The sequence below is a fragment of the Antennarius striatus genome, chromosome 12 (assembly GCF_040054535.1).
Source record: "Antennarius striatus isolate MH-2024 chromosome 12, ASM4005453v1, whole genome shotgun sequence".
Taxonomy (NCBI): Eukaryota; Metazoa; Chordata; class Actinopteri; order Lophiiformes; family Antennariidae; genus Antennarius; species Antennarius striatus.
Genome location: NC_090787.1, coordinates 2,774,837 through 2,792,597, shown reverse-complemented (window position 1 = coordinate 2,792,597; position 17,761 = coordinate 2,774,837). Strand labels below are relative to the sequence as shown.

Genomic DNA, 17,761 nt, shown 5'->3' with positions numbered 1-17,761 from the left:
TATTTTCGATCCATTTTGCAGCAAATGCATCATTTATTTAGCGTCAGTGATCAAAGGTTTTCTCTTTCTTCTACTGAATAAATGAAACCCACAGTTTGACGCTGGAGTTCAGACGCAACAACATTTATTTTGCTTTTACATATTTACACTTTTCATCGTGCAGAATGTGCTTTTTTTACACGTCTCTTTTCCTCCTTCCTCGACTCCGCCTGAGGGGAGGCCGACATCGGATGGACGCGACCCTAGAACAGCCCGTCACAGCATCTCCCACCCATTGGTGATCAGTGATTCCACCTTCAGGTGCAATTTGGAACCTCTCACTAGCAAAAAATGTGCGATTGGCAGGTCGTGGTGAAGACACAGTGTTTGTGCGTCGTATGGAGGATTGGATCCACCACACGTTTGTATTATTGGCCCGATCGATGACGATCTCATCATATGTCCAGAAGGGCAGTTTTCTCAGGGTACGCCGCCCTCTTGCCCCTCACTGGCATGTGATACCTCACCTCCTTCCAAAACCTGAAGGAAGGCGAGAGGGGCGGCGCGAGCTGCGAGTCTAGTCCCCTTTCCTCCTCTTCTTCTCCCCCCCCCACGCATGTCCTCCATCTTTGCCTCCGCCTCCGGTTCTTCCACCAGCACACGGCGCCTTGCTTCTTCCTCAGGTGGCGCACCGACTCCGGGAAGAGGGCGAGCTGAGCCGCGGTGATCTCCTCCAACTCCACCAGGATCACCTGTGAAGCAGCGTTTGAATTGGAAAAGGCAAACGACAGTGAGCTGAAGAAAACTGAAAGTACATAAGAATGAAGATCTTTCTTCTCACTTTGAGCGATCCCTCCAGCAGCGCCCTGTGCATCGCCAACACACACTCCAGCTGCTGCCTCGTGTCTGGATACGCTTCCCGGCTTTGTGGGTCACTGCTGCCGTTATTGTTCTTGGAGGTGATGTTGTTGTTGTTGTTGCTGCTGGTGCTGCTTGAGTGTCTTTTGCTGATGAAGGTGGAGGCGGTGTAGATCAGAAGCAGGCGGCGACTGGCTTGCATGTTCTCTTCCACGGAGTCCACGACGGCTGCAGGGGAGAGGGAGGAAAGGTGACCAGGAAGCTGATTACCAAACGACCACACAACAAAACAAACACCAACACCGGAACCATTCAGTGCTGCCCCAGACTTACCCTGACCGGGCAGACAGTCCCGGCTGGCGATGAAGAGTTTGTATCCGCAGGTCTTCTCCAACACGTGAGGCAACATGTTGAGGGCGAAGGTCTCCACCTCCTCGCTGAATCCTCTGGAGCAGGGCGGCGGGTACGCAACGTAGGCGTCATACAGCTTCCCATCCAGATCTGACAAGGGGGGGGGGGGGCAGAGGGGGTTGTTAAGGCAGGTCCAGTGGCGGTTGGGAGAATATTAAAGGTGTACTAAAGGTAGGGTGCGATTTGTTGGGGGGGGGTTGTGTGAATTTTCTCCTGGGGGGTGTAGAGGCTAAACTAAGCTTTAATCCACTGAGGTTTTCCATCACACTGACATGAATGACGCGCTGATGTCACTTCCTGGTCATCAAGAGTCAGACACGCCCCTTTATGTTTACTCCACCAATAGTTAACATCAACTAGTAAAATATTCAGAGTTCAGCGGTTGATGCTTCCAGGCAGAAACCTGACCCAATCAACATTGGTTCCTACATCATTTAGTTCCTACAGGAGGATTTTCTGACAGGTAGTCTGTAGTCTAGATTACTGCTCTAACTTTCAACTCGACCTGAATTGTCTTCATGTTGTTGAACGTCTCCATGAACATAAAAAACATTGTGGGTTCATTTCCTGCTCAGAAGTTCAGAGATGTGGAGAAAAGAAGGAGGAAACGCTGAAGATGATGCCAACAGGAAAGAAGAAAACTGTTAACTTGGTCTGATATCTGCAGAGTTATTTTAACATGATGTGAAATCTTAATCTATGGCATGTTAATGTTAAGTTTTACAGAAATAGTAGCATCAGGCTAAACTGTGGTGAGACCAGCGATGTTGTTTGGTCTAGAGACAGTGTCACTGAGGAAAGGACAGGAGACAGAGCTGGAGGTAGCAGAGATGAAGATGCTGAGGTTCTCTCTGGGAGTGACCAGGATGGATAGGATCAGGAATGAGTACATCAGAGGGACAGCACATGTTAGAGGTTCTGGAGATAAAGTCAGAGAGGCCAGACTGAGATGGTTTGGACATGTCCAGAGGAGAGATAGTGAATATATTGGTAGAAGGATGCTGAGTTTTGAACTGCCAGGCAGGAGGCCTAGAGGAAGACCAAAGAGGAGGTTTTTGGATGTAGTGAAAGAGGACATGAAGGTAGTTGGTGTGAGAGAAGAGGATGCAGAAGACAGGGTTAGATGGAGGACACTGATTGGCTGTGGCGACCCCTGAAGGGAAAAGCCGAAAGGAAAAGAAGAAAAGCATCAGGCTAAATCCTCTGACCATGTAGGCGCCATCGGCCTTCATTTGTGGTCCTGCAACCTAATTAGGTCATCTTCATCTTCCACGTCGTGGCCGGCACAGAATATTAAATGTTTCATGTCTTATTACACTGAATTAAATTTAGGCTCACAGGCTCTACCATTCAAAGGAATTAGGCCTGTTGAATGTTTATTTTTTCATGATTTAAGAAAATATGTCCCCTCTTTGTTTGACAGAAGGAATCAGAAGTCAGTCAAAGTAGTGGCAGTAATGTGTTTCTGATTAAAAATAAAACCTGTATTAGTTTAGACACTAAATGAATAATGTTGGCGCTCAGGTGAGAAAGATTTCCGGTTTCCTTCTGATGAGACAAACTCTGTGCTATAGATGTTTTTAAGCTGCAGAAACAGGAATTGACATTCATCTGAAATACCGCCGAGAGCTCTGCGGTGGCTTTGTTTCCTGTGGTTGCTGTCAGAATGGCGATGGCGTGATATAGATCGCGGCAAAGATGAAGCGTTGTTCTTTCCATCACTGTGGGTGTGATAAACACTGTACTAAATAAAGACGGCCTTACCTTTATCGGCGTAGACGAATGGACACGTTCTCCTGAACCACAAGGCGATGTCGACTTTGAAGAGGTAGTAGACGATGATGCTGAAGATGGAGAGAACTGTCACGCTACCAAACAACAACCCGATGGGGATGACGATGTCCGGGTCTGTACACACACACACACACACACACACACACACATAAGTTTTTGTAAGACAGCATTTAATCTCCTATACTCCAACGATACTTGTGGCATTGCTTACATCATAACACACTGTGGTTTTACCTTTTGGCAGTAGAGTAAAATATCCCTCAGTAGAAAGTCTGGAACTAAAGGTTCTACAGGTGTGGTTGGTGCCAAAATCCTCCTCCCTCAGCTTGGGAAAGATGATGGATCTCTCCAACCACACGCCTTTATGGGGTTCGTCCTGACTCCACGAGCTGTCGGAACAAATGGACGATAAAGACAAGAGCCGCGCGAGGACAGATACATCCAAGAACGAACCGTCAAATAAACGTTCTCACCGTAGATCTGTTGTGTAGACGTCGTGAGAGGGATGGGTATTCAGAATGAGTTTTTCTCTGACCAACCAGAAGACATTAGCGTCTGGCTTCCCAACACACGGCACAAACACCTGACATTTCTTGGTGAAAGACGACCCTAAAAAAACCACAAAAAATGACATTAAAGACAAGAAACCTAAAGAATCTGTTTCACTGATTATTGTTTATTGGTTTCAAACAAAACCATGCTTGCAAAAAGCAGGAGCTCACCCATTTCTGCCCGGATCACCTCATTGGCTGGCAGGTGCACTTGTGGAACAAAAGAGTAATCCTCTGAAAACAGACAGGAAATAGCGGAGGTTTGGTTTGTGGCCTGAGATTTGATCTGTAGAAAGTGAAGTTGATTTTTCTCATTCTGACCCAAGAGCGATGCGGCGACGGTGTCCGACATGAATCCCGTGACCCCGCCCAGAGTGAAGGTCAGAGAGCAGGTGTAGGTGCCGCGGTCTTGGGCCTCCACCGCCGTGATGTACAGCTTCCACCTCTCCCTGTAGGCGAACCTGCCCGTCCCGTCCTCTATGAGGTCACAGCCCTTGGAAAAGGAATGTCCAGTCCCAGGAGTGACGTTGCTCACTTTGTACCACCTGATGGAGGCGGCGATGTTGTAGCTGTCCAGTTTCTTGATGTGGTTTCTCAAAGGGCAAACCAGGAAGTCGGTGACCCCATTTGTGAGTGTCTGGGGGTACTTCTTTGGCCTTGCACACCCTTCAATCACCGACGGTTCTACCACCAGCCGGACAGCCTTTCTGTAGCACTTGGTGGGCGTCCTGTTGAAAATCAACCAGTAGATTGCTTTATATTGTGACACAAACTCCCTGTAAGGACTTGCGATTCCTAAAAAGTGTGTTTCAGATGCAGTTCAAACTAGTAGAGCTCCCGTACTTCACCACGCTCACATATTCCCCGTCATCTTCCTGCGTCAGGCTGAGGAACCACAGGCTGTCCCCGAGCACAAGGGTTCGACCCGTTTGGTTTCGTATTTCCCGGCCCGTCTCGGAGTCGTACCAGCTGATGTTGTGAGGGGAGGCCGAGGACACGGCGGGGTTCCGGAGCATCGCCATGTTCCCCAGAACCGAGATCACGTCTCTCAGCCTCATGACTTTGGTGCAGTTTTCTGCAACACACACATCAGTCAATAAGTTACTGAAGCACTATCGTTGAGTACTGTTTCGTTGGACTGTACGCGTATTTGGATTCAGATTTTTCACATTATTCCATTCATTTGATCAATATAGATTCTCTAAAATTTTTATTCTTCTTCAAACCCTTTTTCCCTTACAATTCTATGGACAGCATGATAATAAAAGGACTCCTATAACTATAGCGACTGAGTCATAAATCCCTGTGAAGTGCCTGAACGTGCTGCAGTTCCACTACAAACCACAAGAGGACGGTATAACCTTACTCTGAGACCAAAGGCTAAAACATAAATTACTGGATTACTAAGAAAAAACTTCCAATATCTTTGCACTACATATGTGTATGCAGGTTTGTATTTAATATTCTTGGAGTTCTAGCATGGGTTATTCAAAGGAATGGTGGGACTCTGTTCACCTGGTGCAAATCCTGCACAAATCCCACACAGCATGAGGCAGAGCAGAAGGCTTCCCAGCACTGACCTCAGATCCATGACTGGAAATAAACACACAAACGATGGTTAGAGGTGAAACGCTTGCAGGCTAAAAAGTCAAGGCACCCTGAAGTCATCACAAATAAGTTAATGGTTCAGTTGCTGACAGTTTCATAGGAAATCAAATATCAGCAAAAAGAATTTTAAGATCAACTTCATCCCACCTTATATCGCTAAGAGAGCCTCTCCCTCTTCCTCTCTCATTTTCCTCCTTCCCCTTTCTGTCTTCCTCACACATCGACAACAGACTTCATTATGATGAGAATTCAGAAGTTGTTTTTCAGACAAAACGCTGCGTAAGACTTTGAAGCTGGAAGGAGGCCCAGCTTTGCATAACAAAGTGTGCAAACAGAGTGTTCCTGGTCACTGCCTGTAAATCCACAAATGAGTTGGAAAACAGTTTCTCTCAAGAGAAATAAAATCCTCAGACTTTCATGTTGTTTTTATCAGAGAATCTGATGGGGGGGGGTCAATCAGATCAGGATCAATAAACTGATCAAAATGGCTACAGCGTGAGTCTTTTGAGGTGAGGTAACAAAAGAGAATACCCATCCATCCGTTTTCTTGTAGACTAGACACTTATCCACCTTGTGGGTCACGGGTCTGCTGGGGCCTACCCCTGCTGGCTACGGGCCAGAGGCGGGGTACACCCCAGATGAGATGCCAACTCATCGCAGAACCACATGAGAGACAAGCAAACACTCACACACCTATGAACGATTTGGAGCTTAAGCGGTTATGTGTTTTGCAAATGAGTCACACAAGTCAACAAGAGTTACACAAGTCAGTAGCTAATCTCTGGAGACCTAGGTAAAGAGTTTTATTTACTTAATAAACTTTAGAATGTGTCCTGTTCATCTTGGACACCTAAACTCTTGTAAACCAACAGACGCTGCAGGTTTGTGCTTGAGGTTGCTGTTGGGCCGCATTCAGATATGAAGCAGATAACATCTAATCAAACCACATCTTTACCACATGCATTCAAGCATCACAGTGGCCTGCAGGATCTAAGAGCTGATTAAAATAGAAAGAAGAACTGTAAAATCTGAGGACACCACCACCAGAACCTACATGTGAGCTCTGGTGGAGGAGTCCGATCACCTCTGGTTTTGTGAGACTGAAAGGTTTACAGGAAAACAGTAGCATCGGTGAGCTTGAAGGCATCGCGAGGGGAAACACCTCAACCACAGAGTCTTGTAGCTTCGTCCCCACACCCACAGAAGAAACCGTGTGACACGCTGCTGGTGTTCTGATATGAATGTCACCGGGTCACGCCGTCGACCCACCCTGCTGCCAAGGATAACGATATGTTTGCATCAAGCCATCCATAGAGTCTGAGGAGCTCTCCACTCTGAGACAAGCCCAGGCACAGAAGAGCGTGGGAGATCTAATCCGCTCCAGCAGGCTGTGACGCAACGTGGGAGTAAGGAATGGGAGGAGGAGGAGGCGAATGGAACCCAACTACAGTAACACACAGCGTCCGTCCAGTGCTTCCTCTCAGGCTACAGCACGTAACAGGATCCAAGCCGGTCCCCTTCTGTTCGACAGATAACACACACTCCCCCCTCCCACGTTACCGGGAATCCACTCACCCATAATTGTTGATAAGAGCTAAAGGAGCTGTGGCGTCCCGGCATGGTCAGAGCTCCAGAGCTTTTTATAGGCATGTATGGCTGGTTTAACCTTCATGCTTCCTAGAGACACTTGTAAACGTCCCATATTTCAGTTTTGTATAAACAGTTTTTGGTTCTATTACTGTAGGGAAATTAGGTCATTGGGTCAAGTACCAGACTCATCAGTCTGTAAACTGCCTGATCCCCAGGTTCTGGGAATAAATGTTCTCACAGGAATCATTTGACTAAAGGGTACAAATTTAAGTGGGCAACGCAAACATTTTAATCCAGTGTTCTCATGGATGCTGTGTTTTGTTTTCTTTTGTTTTATCATGGTAACGTCTGCTGAAAATGTAATTTTACCGTGATGATGGTGACGTTGTGAACCAGGGTTGGAGGCTGTGTTGTAAAAAGCGCATGACAGAAGCTGTTGGGACTTGGACCCCAGAGACTGAACAAATTGATGCAATGTTTGATTTCCCTCCAACAAACTGACAAAGTGAACATGTGGCCATTTACTCTGTTTGCATTTCGGTAAAGCAGCCTCTGGGCTGCATTGGCCAACAAATCTGCTCGCCCATGCAAACTTTGTCCATCTGTCTTTGGAACGGCTATCTCAACACAAACCACAGGTCAAAGGTCACGGACGTCTACTGAACGGATAATCTGCAGATAAACATGTTTTCACTGCTGTTTTGAACCAAATACCACCTGACTAAGGCTGACTTGATGACAGGACACGGTGAAGTCACAGCACTGATTTGTTCCGGGACGTCATTTATTGCAGTCTGGTAATCTGCAGTCCTGTGAGTCAGTTAAAACATAAAGACTCCATGAGTCACCGTTCACTGAGAAAAATGTGGAGCCGCAACAAAATACACCTTCACCTGCAGGTAGAGCTCCAAACACAACGTCTTCTGGTCTGCTGCACCTCCCAACCCCCCGCGGTGATGAGGTTTAATGAAATCAATTCATCCTCACTCAGTAATCTGTAATGTCTTTCCACACTGACATAACAACTCTGTGAGAATAATATCAAGAGAATGACAAACGTGAGTCCAAAAGGAGACAAGGGGGAACCCTGAGATGTAATAATAGCAATCGGAACAAGATGGAGGCTGTGGGACGCACTTAAATGATGAGAATCATTTAAATCTGAGGAGAGGAAATAAAGAGATTCACCTTTCCCACAGCAGAGCATGAGAAAACAACCAGGAGAGGTAAAAAAAAAAAAAAAGAAGCTGCTGTCTTTGCACAGAAAACACTGAAATACACTGAAGACAAACAAACTGTTGTGAGATTTTAAAAAAAAAAAATTTTGGTGCTTATTGAATTTTTTAGTTTTAAACCTGCAGAATAAAAAAGCCTTCCCAGAGGGAATGTTGCTGGCTCAGGGTGTGGAAAAAAAACAACGCTTTGAATAAACATCCACATAGCCTTCACAGGAGGAATGCTGCTGGCATTTGGCAGAGGAGCAGCTGTCATCCTAAACTTTTGCAATAATAATCCTTGCTTGTTTTTAAAAAAATACAAACACATCAGCATAAGTAAGAAGGATTTGGAGTGCCACAGATTTTAGGCATGTTTCTGTTGGTGTGACGCAACAGGAGCACCAATATTCCTCCATCAACTTGTAAGGTTGTTTTAACAGGTGTCCATATTGTAGTGTGAGACGACGTGTTTTTACTTTGTGGTTAGAGTTACAACACTTCTCTCTAGCACAGAAAACCTGCACCCCTGACGGATTTGTTCCTGGAAAGTTGAACGACCCTCATGCGCCTCTAAGAAGAGCAGGTGATGCTGCGTTCCTACTAAAAAACAAAACAAAAACAAAGACATGCAGGAATATTTTGGCTCACCTCGGAGAAGGAGACAAGGAGACACCAGGCAGAAGGTGGAAAGATGAGAGTGGAGCCAGCAGAGGAAATCCAGAACGTGAAAGTCAGCCTGTGACTCATCGGCTCTGTCCCACCTCCATGGAGGAAGGCCAATTTACGCGCAAGCAAGGAGAGAGAAGTTGCGGTTGGATTGCGCCTCTCAGCTCTCCGGATGCCTTCCTTTGCATTTCAACATAACTTTAAACCGTCAGCAGACCTTTACCCCCCCCCAAAAAAACTCACTTTAACCAAAAGATGAAGAAAAGATAGTTGTGTTTTGTTTTTTTGTTGCTTTGCGTAAAAATCGATGGTTTCAGACGATAAAGAATCAAATAAACTTCTACTCAGTCTGAAAATTGGCCAAAACTTCAAGCTGCAGATAGAAGCGGGAATTCCCCCCATTTATCGACCACAATCCCTGTTCAATCACCTCTGTTCAGTTAGAGAACCAATCAATCAAAACTGACATTGGAAACCCGAACGGTGAAGACTGAGTAGATCTTAACATTATTTCAGATGCGCTGGTTTTTCATTTGATCAAACTTTAAATGTATAGTATGGCAGGCTACAAATATCCAGTGAGGTTGAAATCAATTCAGGCAGGTTTTTCATTCCCAAGAGCCAAATTGTTTTTATGCGGTGATGATCCACTTTTCATGACCCGTGAAAAATGTAAATGTGCAGATGAGAAGCATCCAGATCTGCAGCGTCACGTCTGCTAATGCTGACGTCAGGGATTCCGATCGGACCGACCGCTGGGATGATCCGAAAAACAACAACCGAGGACTCACCAGCCGAACGGTTCTCCGGACGACCACTTCCTCCGGTCACGTGGAAGTCCTGAAAAACATCTTCTATTCTTCTTTATAGATAGAACAATAACCCCAGGCGTGTTCTCTCCGGCTTCCACTTCCTCTTCAGAAGACAGTGTGGAACATGTTGCAATTTCCCTCCCCGGATTCTTTAGAAATCCAGCATGCGTCCTCATCAGTTGAGCAATACCTGGGAGGAGAGCCGATCCCGGTCCTCCTGTGATTAGTCCTCTGGTTTTTATGGGATAAAATAATTTGAGAAAATTCATGTTGAAATCCATCGGTTCTGTAACCCGCCCGGTTCTGTCAGATGACTCTTTTTTTTTTTAAATGTCCAACACTGATTTTTCTTATCCGGGTTCAACTTTCTCCCTGATTTTCTGGAACCGTCAGCTGAGTCAGAAAGTTGTCTGGTGATGCCCTCTAGTGGCTGCCTAGAGAACACCTGCAGAAATGATCAATTATCAATAGAGATGATCAAAAACGGTGTTAAAAATACGACCAATCATCAAAAATCATGTTAAAAACTTTTTAAAAACAAACTCCTTAAATTACACTTAAGGGATAACCGTTTATAAGTAAAGCAAATCTTTTTTTTTTATGATCAATTTTTTTTATTTAAAATGAGTAGCTTAATTTATTTAATAAGAAAAACAATCAGACATAAAAAAGATCAAAAAGGAGTGTGATCAATCATAAATCATCAGTAATTCACTGCCACATGAACTGCTACAACCTGCTGCTGATGTCATCCTGTGGGCAGTCGTCAATAGATCAATTAGACTGATAGATCACTTAAACTGCCAACTTTATCGTCTGGTAGGATTCTAACTTCCTGTAGGCATCATGCAGTCAAACAGACCCAACTAATCAAACTGATTTCCACGTGCAGCCATGCAGGGTTGACACTGAAGATGCTTCCCTGAGTTTTTATTGTATTTTGAAAAAGAAAAAAAACACATTCACACACATTCAGACACATGTGATTAATATATTCGTTTTTGAGCTGCTAGTCCAGCTCAAAAATATTATTCCACATACAGCCTCTGGGATAAACAGAATTAAACAAATGATTTTTACAGGTGCATCTTATAAAGAGGCCCAACAACAAGTTGTATGTGTCGATGTCTCTTTTGAACCCGACCAATCATTAATCTTCTGTTTGACATCAGTTCGGTTACTTCATTTACAGTATTTCAGTGATGGAGTGCTCTGGTGAGGTCGGGGCTCAAAAAGGTCTCTGTTGGAGGAGTTCACCAGCAGAATTAGAAGGTGCTGTTCTGCCGGGCCAAAATGTAATCCATTTTCCTTTTCCCCTTAGGTTTGAAGAGGACGTAGAGGAAGATGGAAACCACCGTGAGGAAACAGAGCACGGCCACACTGGTGACCACCAGCCATGTAGACGTGGAGTCTGAGAAGACAGATGAGAGAAGTTAATGAAATTAACGTGGAGACTGGGGTTATTATTGTGTTCGACGTACACACACACACACACACACACACACACACACACACACACACACACACACACACACACAACGCTCACCTTCCAGCTGAAGCCGTGTGACAACTTCCTGCGTCCCGCCCTTGTTGTGAGTGACACACTTCAGCCGTGTCTCCACGTCTTCCTCGGTCACCTTCACAATGATCAGCCTCAGCTCAATGTGGCACCCATCAGGCAACCTGGTTACCCTGGAAACGAGGAGGAAGACCCCAACATCTCTCATTATGGTATTACTTAGTCAGATGACTTCGAACCAGGCAGAATGTTTTATGTAATAGTAATTATATTTTAGTATTTTTTTAAATTAGTCATCTATCATTTTAATGTTGTCTCTTTCTTCTCTGAGGCCATTATAGTTATTTCCCATATTTGATCGGCAGTCTGTGGTCTCCTAATTGCAGGCTAAACAAATCAACCAATTACCTTCTTCCTCCCTGCAGGGCCCGCCCATTGAGATAAGATTCCTCCACTGATTGGCCGTCAATCAGCCACGTGACGACAGTGGCATCTGCCATTGGACAGCCAGTGATCACCTCGCAAAAGAACTGCAGGCCCGAACCTAAAAGAAGTTGGAGATTAAATCAAATAAATAAATAAATTGATACCTGTCCTTAACTATATTTATATATCTATATAATATATTTATATATTTTATTTTTATATATATTTATAAAATCCTCGCTCACCGTGAAAACTTTCAAAAATGGTTCCATTCAGTGGCGATACAATCACAGGTGGGAGAATTACAGGAGCTGTATAGAGATGACAATTTCTATTATGTCAGTTTTGATTTCTCCTTGGCAACATGTGGTTTAAATCGAGACATGATTTAAAATACTCACTCCCAGTTGTGCTGAAGCTGCTGCTCAGCCCAGGGTCAGAAGTCACGGTCGGGTTGGAAGCTGCAGGAGTTGTGCCATCTGCAGGGTCCAGACCTTCACACATATCCACATATTTAGACATGCACACAAACAAGTGACGTCTACAAACATCTATTACACTCAATAAAAACCATTCAAACAACTTAACCACGTGTTTTGTGATTTTTACGTGTCATGAGTGAGTTTGAACGAAACCAGTGTGTTGCACCTATTTGGCCACTAGGGGGCAGACGCCCTTAAGAATCACGGTTTATTATCAGGGAATTAACGTCATAGTCAATGAATCGACGGGATTATTACTCAAAGGTAGTGGTGATCTCTTGTCAATTTCATTTAATTAACTATTTAATTATTTTTTTAAAAAGCAGTCACACTTTAAATGTGAATGGGCAGGTTTTTCTCTTCATCCTGGTGCTGCTGCTCACCTTCCACACTGAGCTGGACGATTCTGCTGACTTTAAACTGCTGGTTATCGATGAGCACCCTGAGCACACACATGTACGCTCCTGCGTGGGATCGATTCACGGCTGGGATCAACAGCGGTCCGTTGCTCTGCGGGAAGGGGACCAGCTGGAGGCCAGTGGAGCTGCAATTCTGTCAGGGGGCATCAGGAACATTAAGGAACCTGCTCAGTTTACAGAAACATATTTCCACGGTTAACCAGGGATTCACCACTCACCTTAAACCACTCGATCAGTCTCCCTGTCGTGTTGAAATAACTTATTGACGGACATGTAAATTTGAGCTTTTCTCCCACCCTGGCTGAGATGGGATAGGCCAGAATCTGCGCGTCCACAGCGTCGGACGGATAAACGTGTAACTGGATGCTTCCGCTCACGCAGTATGTTTCATTTCTGCAGATGAAAGTGAGGAAATATTGCACTTATTTTTATAATTATTTCCATCTACATAATGGAAATAATTCACTTTACTGTCCCCAAAACAAGCCCATAAACTGTTTTAATACTAATCATAATTTGAGCGCAGATTTTGTGCAACTGAACTGAACCTGCGTTAAAAAATTATCAAAACCCGAACCCCTGACATTCAAATCATTTAGATGCAATTGCATAATTAACTGTTTTAATTGCTTAATTTATTTGCATATTTTTCTTTGCTGTGCGCAAAAAACCCAACTGACCTGCGGTCGCTGTGTGCAGATGAGGTTAAAGTTTACCTGTACGTGCAGACGTATTTCCCTGAGTCTGACGCCTGAGCTGGGAGGAACCACAGCTGTTTATGACGTTGCTGGACACGCCCCTCGCCCTGATAGCTGACGTCATCTGTCCCGTTGGCGCTGGTGATGACGTAATTTGCCGTCGGAGGGGCAATCCCGCGCACCCTCAGGACCCTCTCGAACTTTGGAAAGGAGAGGATGACCGCCTCGCCCCCCACCCTGAATACCCCCAACTCTCGATTCACCAGGTGGCAGCCGTCTGCAGGAGAAGGTGGTCATTTAATTATAATTTAAACAATTAAAATTTTTTAAAAAAACAACTCACTTCTCATTGGCAGAGGGGGGAGTTGAGGTCTTCCATAAACACAATCCATGACGCCCCCAATTAACATCAATACAAGGAGGATCATGACGGCAGCCTGGAGGGGACACAAATCTGAATTTATCGATACGAAATATCGAGTGAGACGTTCAAGTGTCTGCTCCTACAAAATAAAAGCACAAATGTAAGCGAGGAGCAGTGGATGGAGAAGTTGTTCTAATATTTGTTGGTAAAGTTGTGCCGATGTTTCCTCCAGCAGCCCAGAGTTTCAATGACACCTGCTTTTATCTAAACTCGGATGCTGATTGAAAAAGTCGTGTCATCACAAGTGTCATCAGTCCCGCTTGTCCCCACCCCCCCATTAGTGTCCAGATTTAACCACAGTGGTGACGTCACAGATTCTCTGCAGCGTTCAGACCGGGAGGTAAGGCGTCTGTTTCGTGCAGATGATTTTTGTGTGGAAACGTTTCCATGGAAACGAGTTGATTTCTTTCACTTCCGCTTCTTTTCCCTCGCCCCTGATTGCAGGGATCAGCGTTTATACGTGCGTGTGTCATCAAGCAGCAGTCGTGTAATCCGTGGGTGTGTCAGTGTGAATATTAATAGTAATTGCCCGATGTCAGTCACCCATAAATAAATATTAAGTATTTATGATTTATGGGGATGAATCAGTGATTGATTAAATTTAGGGGCAAATATTTTCTCCAATAATATATTTACATTTACAGGTTATCAGCAGACAGCGATGCACAACAGCAAAATGACGCAAGTCAAATATGTAATCAAATATATATATATATATATATATATATATATATATATATATGATAGATATATCAAATATATAGACTATATATTTGATAGATATTTATATATATCTCAAATATACACACACAAATATATATATATCTCAAATATACACACACACATATATATATATATATATATATATATATATATATATATATATATATATATATATATATATATATATATATATATATATATATATATATGTGTATATATATATAATTAGACATACATATTTAAAGCTCTGCTGCATGAAGTGGTTTCTAATGACATCCACGCAGCGGTCCGGTTTACTCACCGTGCGGGTGTGTTCGGGGGTCACAGCAGGGTGCCTCGATGCAGACTGCTGTGTCTACAGCAGCATGGGTTCCGTTCCCAGTCGGCTCAAGGGGAACCGACAGTCTTTTCAAGGTTCCCACCCCACTGAGAGCAAAATTTCTCAAGTTTCTCAATGCGTCTCAGCCTTCTGCACACTCACATCTATACATACACACTCACATAGAGTATGTCAACAAAGGGCATGAAAAGCAGAAACAGAAAAAATTCCTGTCGTGTCATTCAGAAAAAAGCGGAGGTGTTGTAGTTTTACGAGTGTTTACAGCTGCTGTAGACTTTCCTTTGCACCATCTGCGTTTTTGCGTCAGTGGTGAACATCTCAATGTTTGTTTAGCAAACATTGAGATGTTCACACATCTACTATCCAGATATGAGACATCGCTGCTCCACTTCTCTTTTCTCACCATCAGCTTTGTGACAGATGGATTCTGACAAACACACTTCGGACAGCTTAGGAACTCATTCAGGAAAAATCAGTTGTCATCATCTGCTTTTTTTTTTTTTTTTTTTTACTGTTTGGATTAGTGAACTGTGAGAGGATGGGTGTGTCCACCTTTTGTCAGTGCTTGTGTTTCCATGGCAACAAATTACATCTATTATTTCAAAAAGTGTAAGGTTAGTTTTTGATTCACATCTATAAATTATACATTCTTTATTTTGCATCTCTGCTCATTACAAACTCCTATTTTTGTTTCCATGGCAACAATTTGACATCCATTGCAGCCTTGAAAGAGTTAGTTTCTTCATTAGAGAACATCGTTCACCAATTTGTTGGTGTGCATAGATTTGTTTCACGTGTTTCAAGTTTCATGTGAGTTGTATTGATTTATTTTATATTGATTAGAACAACTTGCATTCAAGCAACTGAACTCTGACACAATTCAAACTTGTTTACAGGTGTTATCGATCCCTTCAGCTCCAAAAAACATCCTTGATGAAGTCGTCACACACACACCCCCCCCCACAACCATGAAACCTGGGACACTCCCTTTGTTCTTCTGAAGCAGGATGTGAGCGTGTGGACATCAACCAGGGCAGCGGAAATAAATAGAAACCAGACATCCAACACTGTAGATTTCCACTATCAGACACAACCGGCTTTAAGTTTTTGATGGTGATGTTAACTGCGTCCGTGTATTAGCATGCTAAGCTAACAGGAACAATTTGTAAAACAGAAATAAGTTTCAGGAATGGAAGTCAGGAATGAAAAAAAAAAGCAGTTTTAATAGAGGTTAATAAAATAAACGGTCAAGAAAAAAGACAGTGCTTAGCTTTCCAGATCGGATCCCATCAAACTGGGTCGACAACTACCCCCCCTCCCCCCAACCAATGGATGAATGTTACTGTGAGTCATGGTTTTGTCACGTCCCAGCCCACGGGCCGGGGTATCCGCCACTCATCATTATGACTGGGCATTTCCCAACAAACACATTCCTTTCAGTGATGCAAGCTATGGAATAGCGTGGTTGCCACGGTGATGGTGTCATAGTTTAGAACAGGGGTGTCAAACTCATTTTCACTGAGGGCCACATCAGCACAATGGCTGCCCTCAAAGGGCCAGGTGTAACTAATAAATGTAACTAGACGTAACTGTAAATGTAATGTTTAAGTAAATGTAACTACTCCTCAATGTTAAACAACTCAATTTATTATATATTCAAGTTACAAACATTGCAGTTTGTTTCTCTGTTATAACATAAATCCTTTTAATTTGTTCAAAAAGTTTTTGTCAAAGTTAAAGTGGGCTTGATTACTGCATTGTGGGAAATGTAGTTTTGGTCAAAGCACACAGTTTTGACCTATTCACTTTTAGACACTCTGACCTTTTATGCTGTCGCGGACCACATAAAATCATGTGGTCCGCTGTGATTTGTAAACCCATCGTTGCCATGGTTACTCGTTGATCGGAGGTTCATTCTGTGAGTGGGATTTGTCTAAGATGAGTTTTCACTGCAGGATTCACCAACTTTTCAAGTATTTTCCTTCCACAAAGCTTTTTACACAACCCACGTATCCTGGAAAGATGCACTTTATTATTTTATTCGTTCTCCTGAAACAACTGTTTTGACTAGATCCTAAATATTTCATACTTGTTTTAACGTTTGGAGGACAGATTAGAAACAGTGATGAGGAAAGCCATGATGGACTAATTAGAGACAGTGGTGCTGAACAGAAGACAGGAAGTAGAGCTGAAAGTGGAGGAAATGAAGATGTTGAGGTTCTCTTGGGAGTGATCAGGTTGGACCAGACCAGAAATGAGCTCCTCAGAGCAACAGCCAAGGTGAGATGTTGTTGAGATGAAAGCTAGAGAGAGCAGACTTTGATGGTTTTCGACACGTCCAGAGGAGAAGTGGTGAGGATGTTGGTGATGTTGAGGATGGAGCTGCCAGGCAAGAGGAAGACCGAAGGGAAGGTGAATGGATGCAGTGAGGAAGACATGAGGACAGTTGGTGTTAAGAGAGGACGATGAAGAAGGTATGCTGACATGGAGAAGGATCAATGGAGAGCTGATCAATAAGACCACAGATATTTACAAGATTAACTTTTCGTGTGTGTTTGTTGCTCTTAGACGATGTTAACTTTCGCTAATGCGTCTGGGTCACATAGAAAATGTTGACATGTGCTGGAATCCATGACTCTTGACATATGGGGGTGGGGGTTGCAGGGGGTTAGTGTAATGCTAGCAACAATGTGTTCCAACTCTCAAGCTTGACAGATGTAGGATAAAAGTCCCTGGACACAGAACATGCTGTTCAATGAAATGTCCGTTACGAAAGCAGGAGGTGTTGCGTATTGAGGGGATTCTCCAGATCTGCTCACCGGTCAGTGACTTTTGATATCCTGATAAAAGAGAAAGAAAGTACGGACAGAACAAATGATTTTGCACGCAATACTGCTCTGGTATACGTGATAATATTCACATTGGTTTGAAAATACTCAATATTACAGCAATTTAATATGAAGCACCCCTGAATTATGAAGTCGCTGTTGGAGCAGAAATGGAGAAAAACCTGCAGTTTGGCTTGTTTGGGCGACGAATTGCATCAGAGGCCTCAGAGAAAAAGACACGGACTACTTTTAAAATTAATTTTAATTTTATTCAAAGAAAAAAAAACAAAAAAAAAACTTCAGGAAAATACACGACTTCCTGTCATACACAGAGAGGACATAAGTTAGAGTGGCATGGCAGAAACAGCAGAGGAAACGCATTGCCTCACGTCCGAGCCTGCAGGGAACCAAACCGC

The 17,761-nt window shown here is 43.7% G+C and overlaps 2 protein-coding genes across 7 annotated transcripts; both read right to left on the bottom strand.

Annotated features, from left to right (window-relative positions):
- Positions 1-129: 129 nt before the first annotated feature.
- Positions 130-9,655, bottom strand: zmp:0000000936 (interleukin-1 receptor-like 2). Of its 6 annotated transcripts, none has more exons than XM_068328791.1 (11): positions 9,466-9,655; positions 5,109-5,186; positions 4,437-4,668; positions 3,915-4,321; positions 3,765-3,827; positions 3,516-3,651; positions 3,277-3,431; positions 3,013-3,156; positions 1,171-1,338; positions 821-1,065; positions 130-731 (listed from the first exon to the last, which is right to left on the bottom strand). In XM_068328791.1, exons 2-11 carry the CDS (start codon positions 5,182-5,184, stop codon positions 435-437), a joined length of 1,923 nt encoding a protein of 640 aa, XP_068184892.1. In that variant the 5' UTR covers positions 5,185-5,186; positions 9,466-9,655; the 3' UTR covers positions 130-434. The 6 variants fall into 6 exon arrangements, with proteins under 6 accessions (XP_068184892.1, XP_068184893.1, XP_068184894.1 ...); XM_068328792.1 differs by lacking the exon at positions 9,466-9,655 and adding an exon at positions 8,657-8,885; XM_068328793.1 differs by lacking the exon at positions 9,466-9,655 and adding an exon at positions 5,349-7,394.
- A 464-nt stretch (positions 9,656-10,119) lies between these two features.
- On the bottom strand, positions 10,120-14,656 carry LOC137605099 (interleukin-1 receptor type 2). The gene is made up of 10 exons (XM_068329512.1): positions 14,479-14,656; positions 13,374-13,467; positions 13,049-13,307; positions 12,551-12,725; positions 12,297-12,465; positions 11,833-11,925; positions 11,677-11,742; positions 11,414-11,549; positions 11,033-11,178; positions 10,120-10,897 (listed from the first exon to the last, which is right to left on the bottom strand). Exons 2-10 carry the CDS (start codon positions 13,456-13,458, stop codon positions 10,752-10,754), a joined length of 1,275 nt encoding a protein of 424 aa, XP_068185613.1. The 5' UTR covers positions 13,459-13,467; positions 14,479-14,656; the 3' UTR covers positions 10,120-10,751.
- Between the last annotated feature and the right edge of the window lie 3,105 nt (positions 14,657-17,761).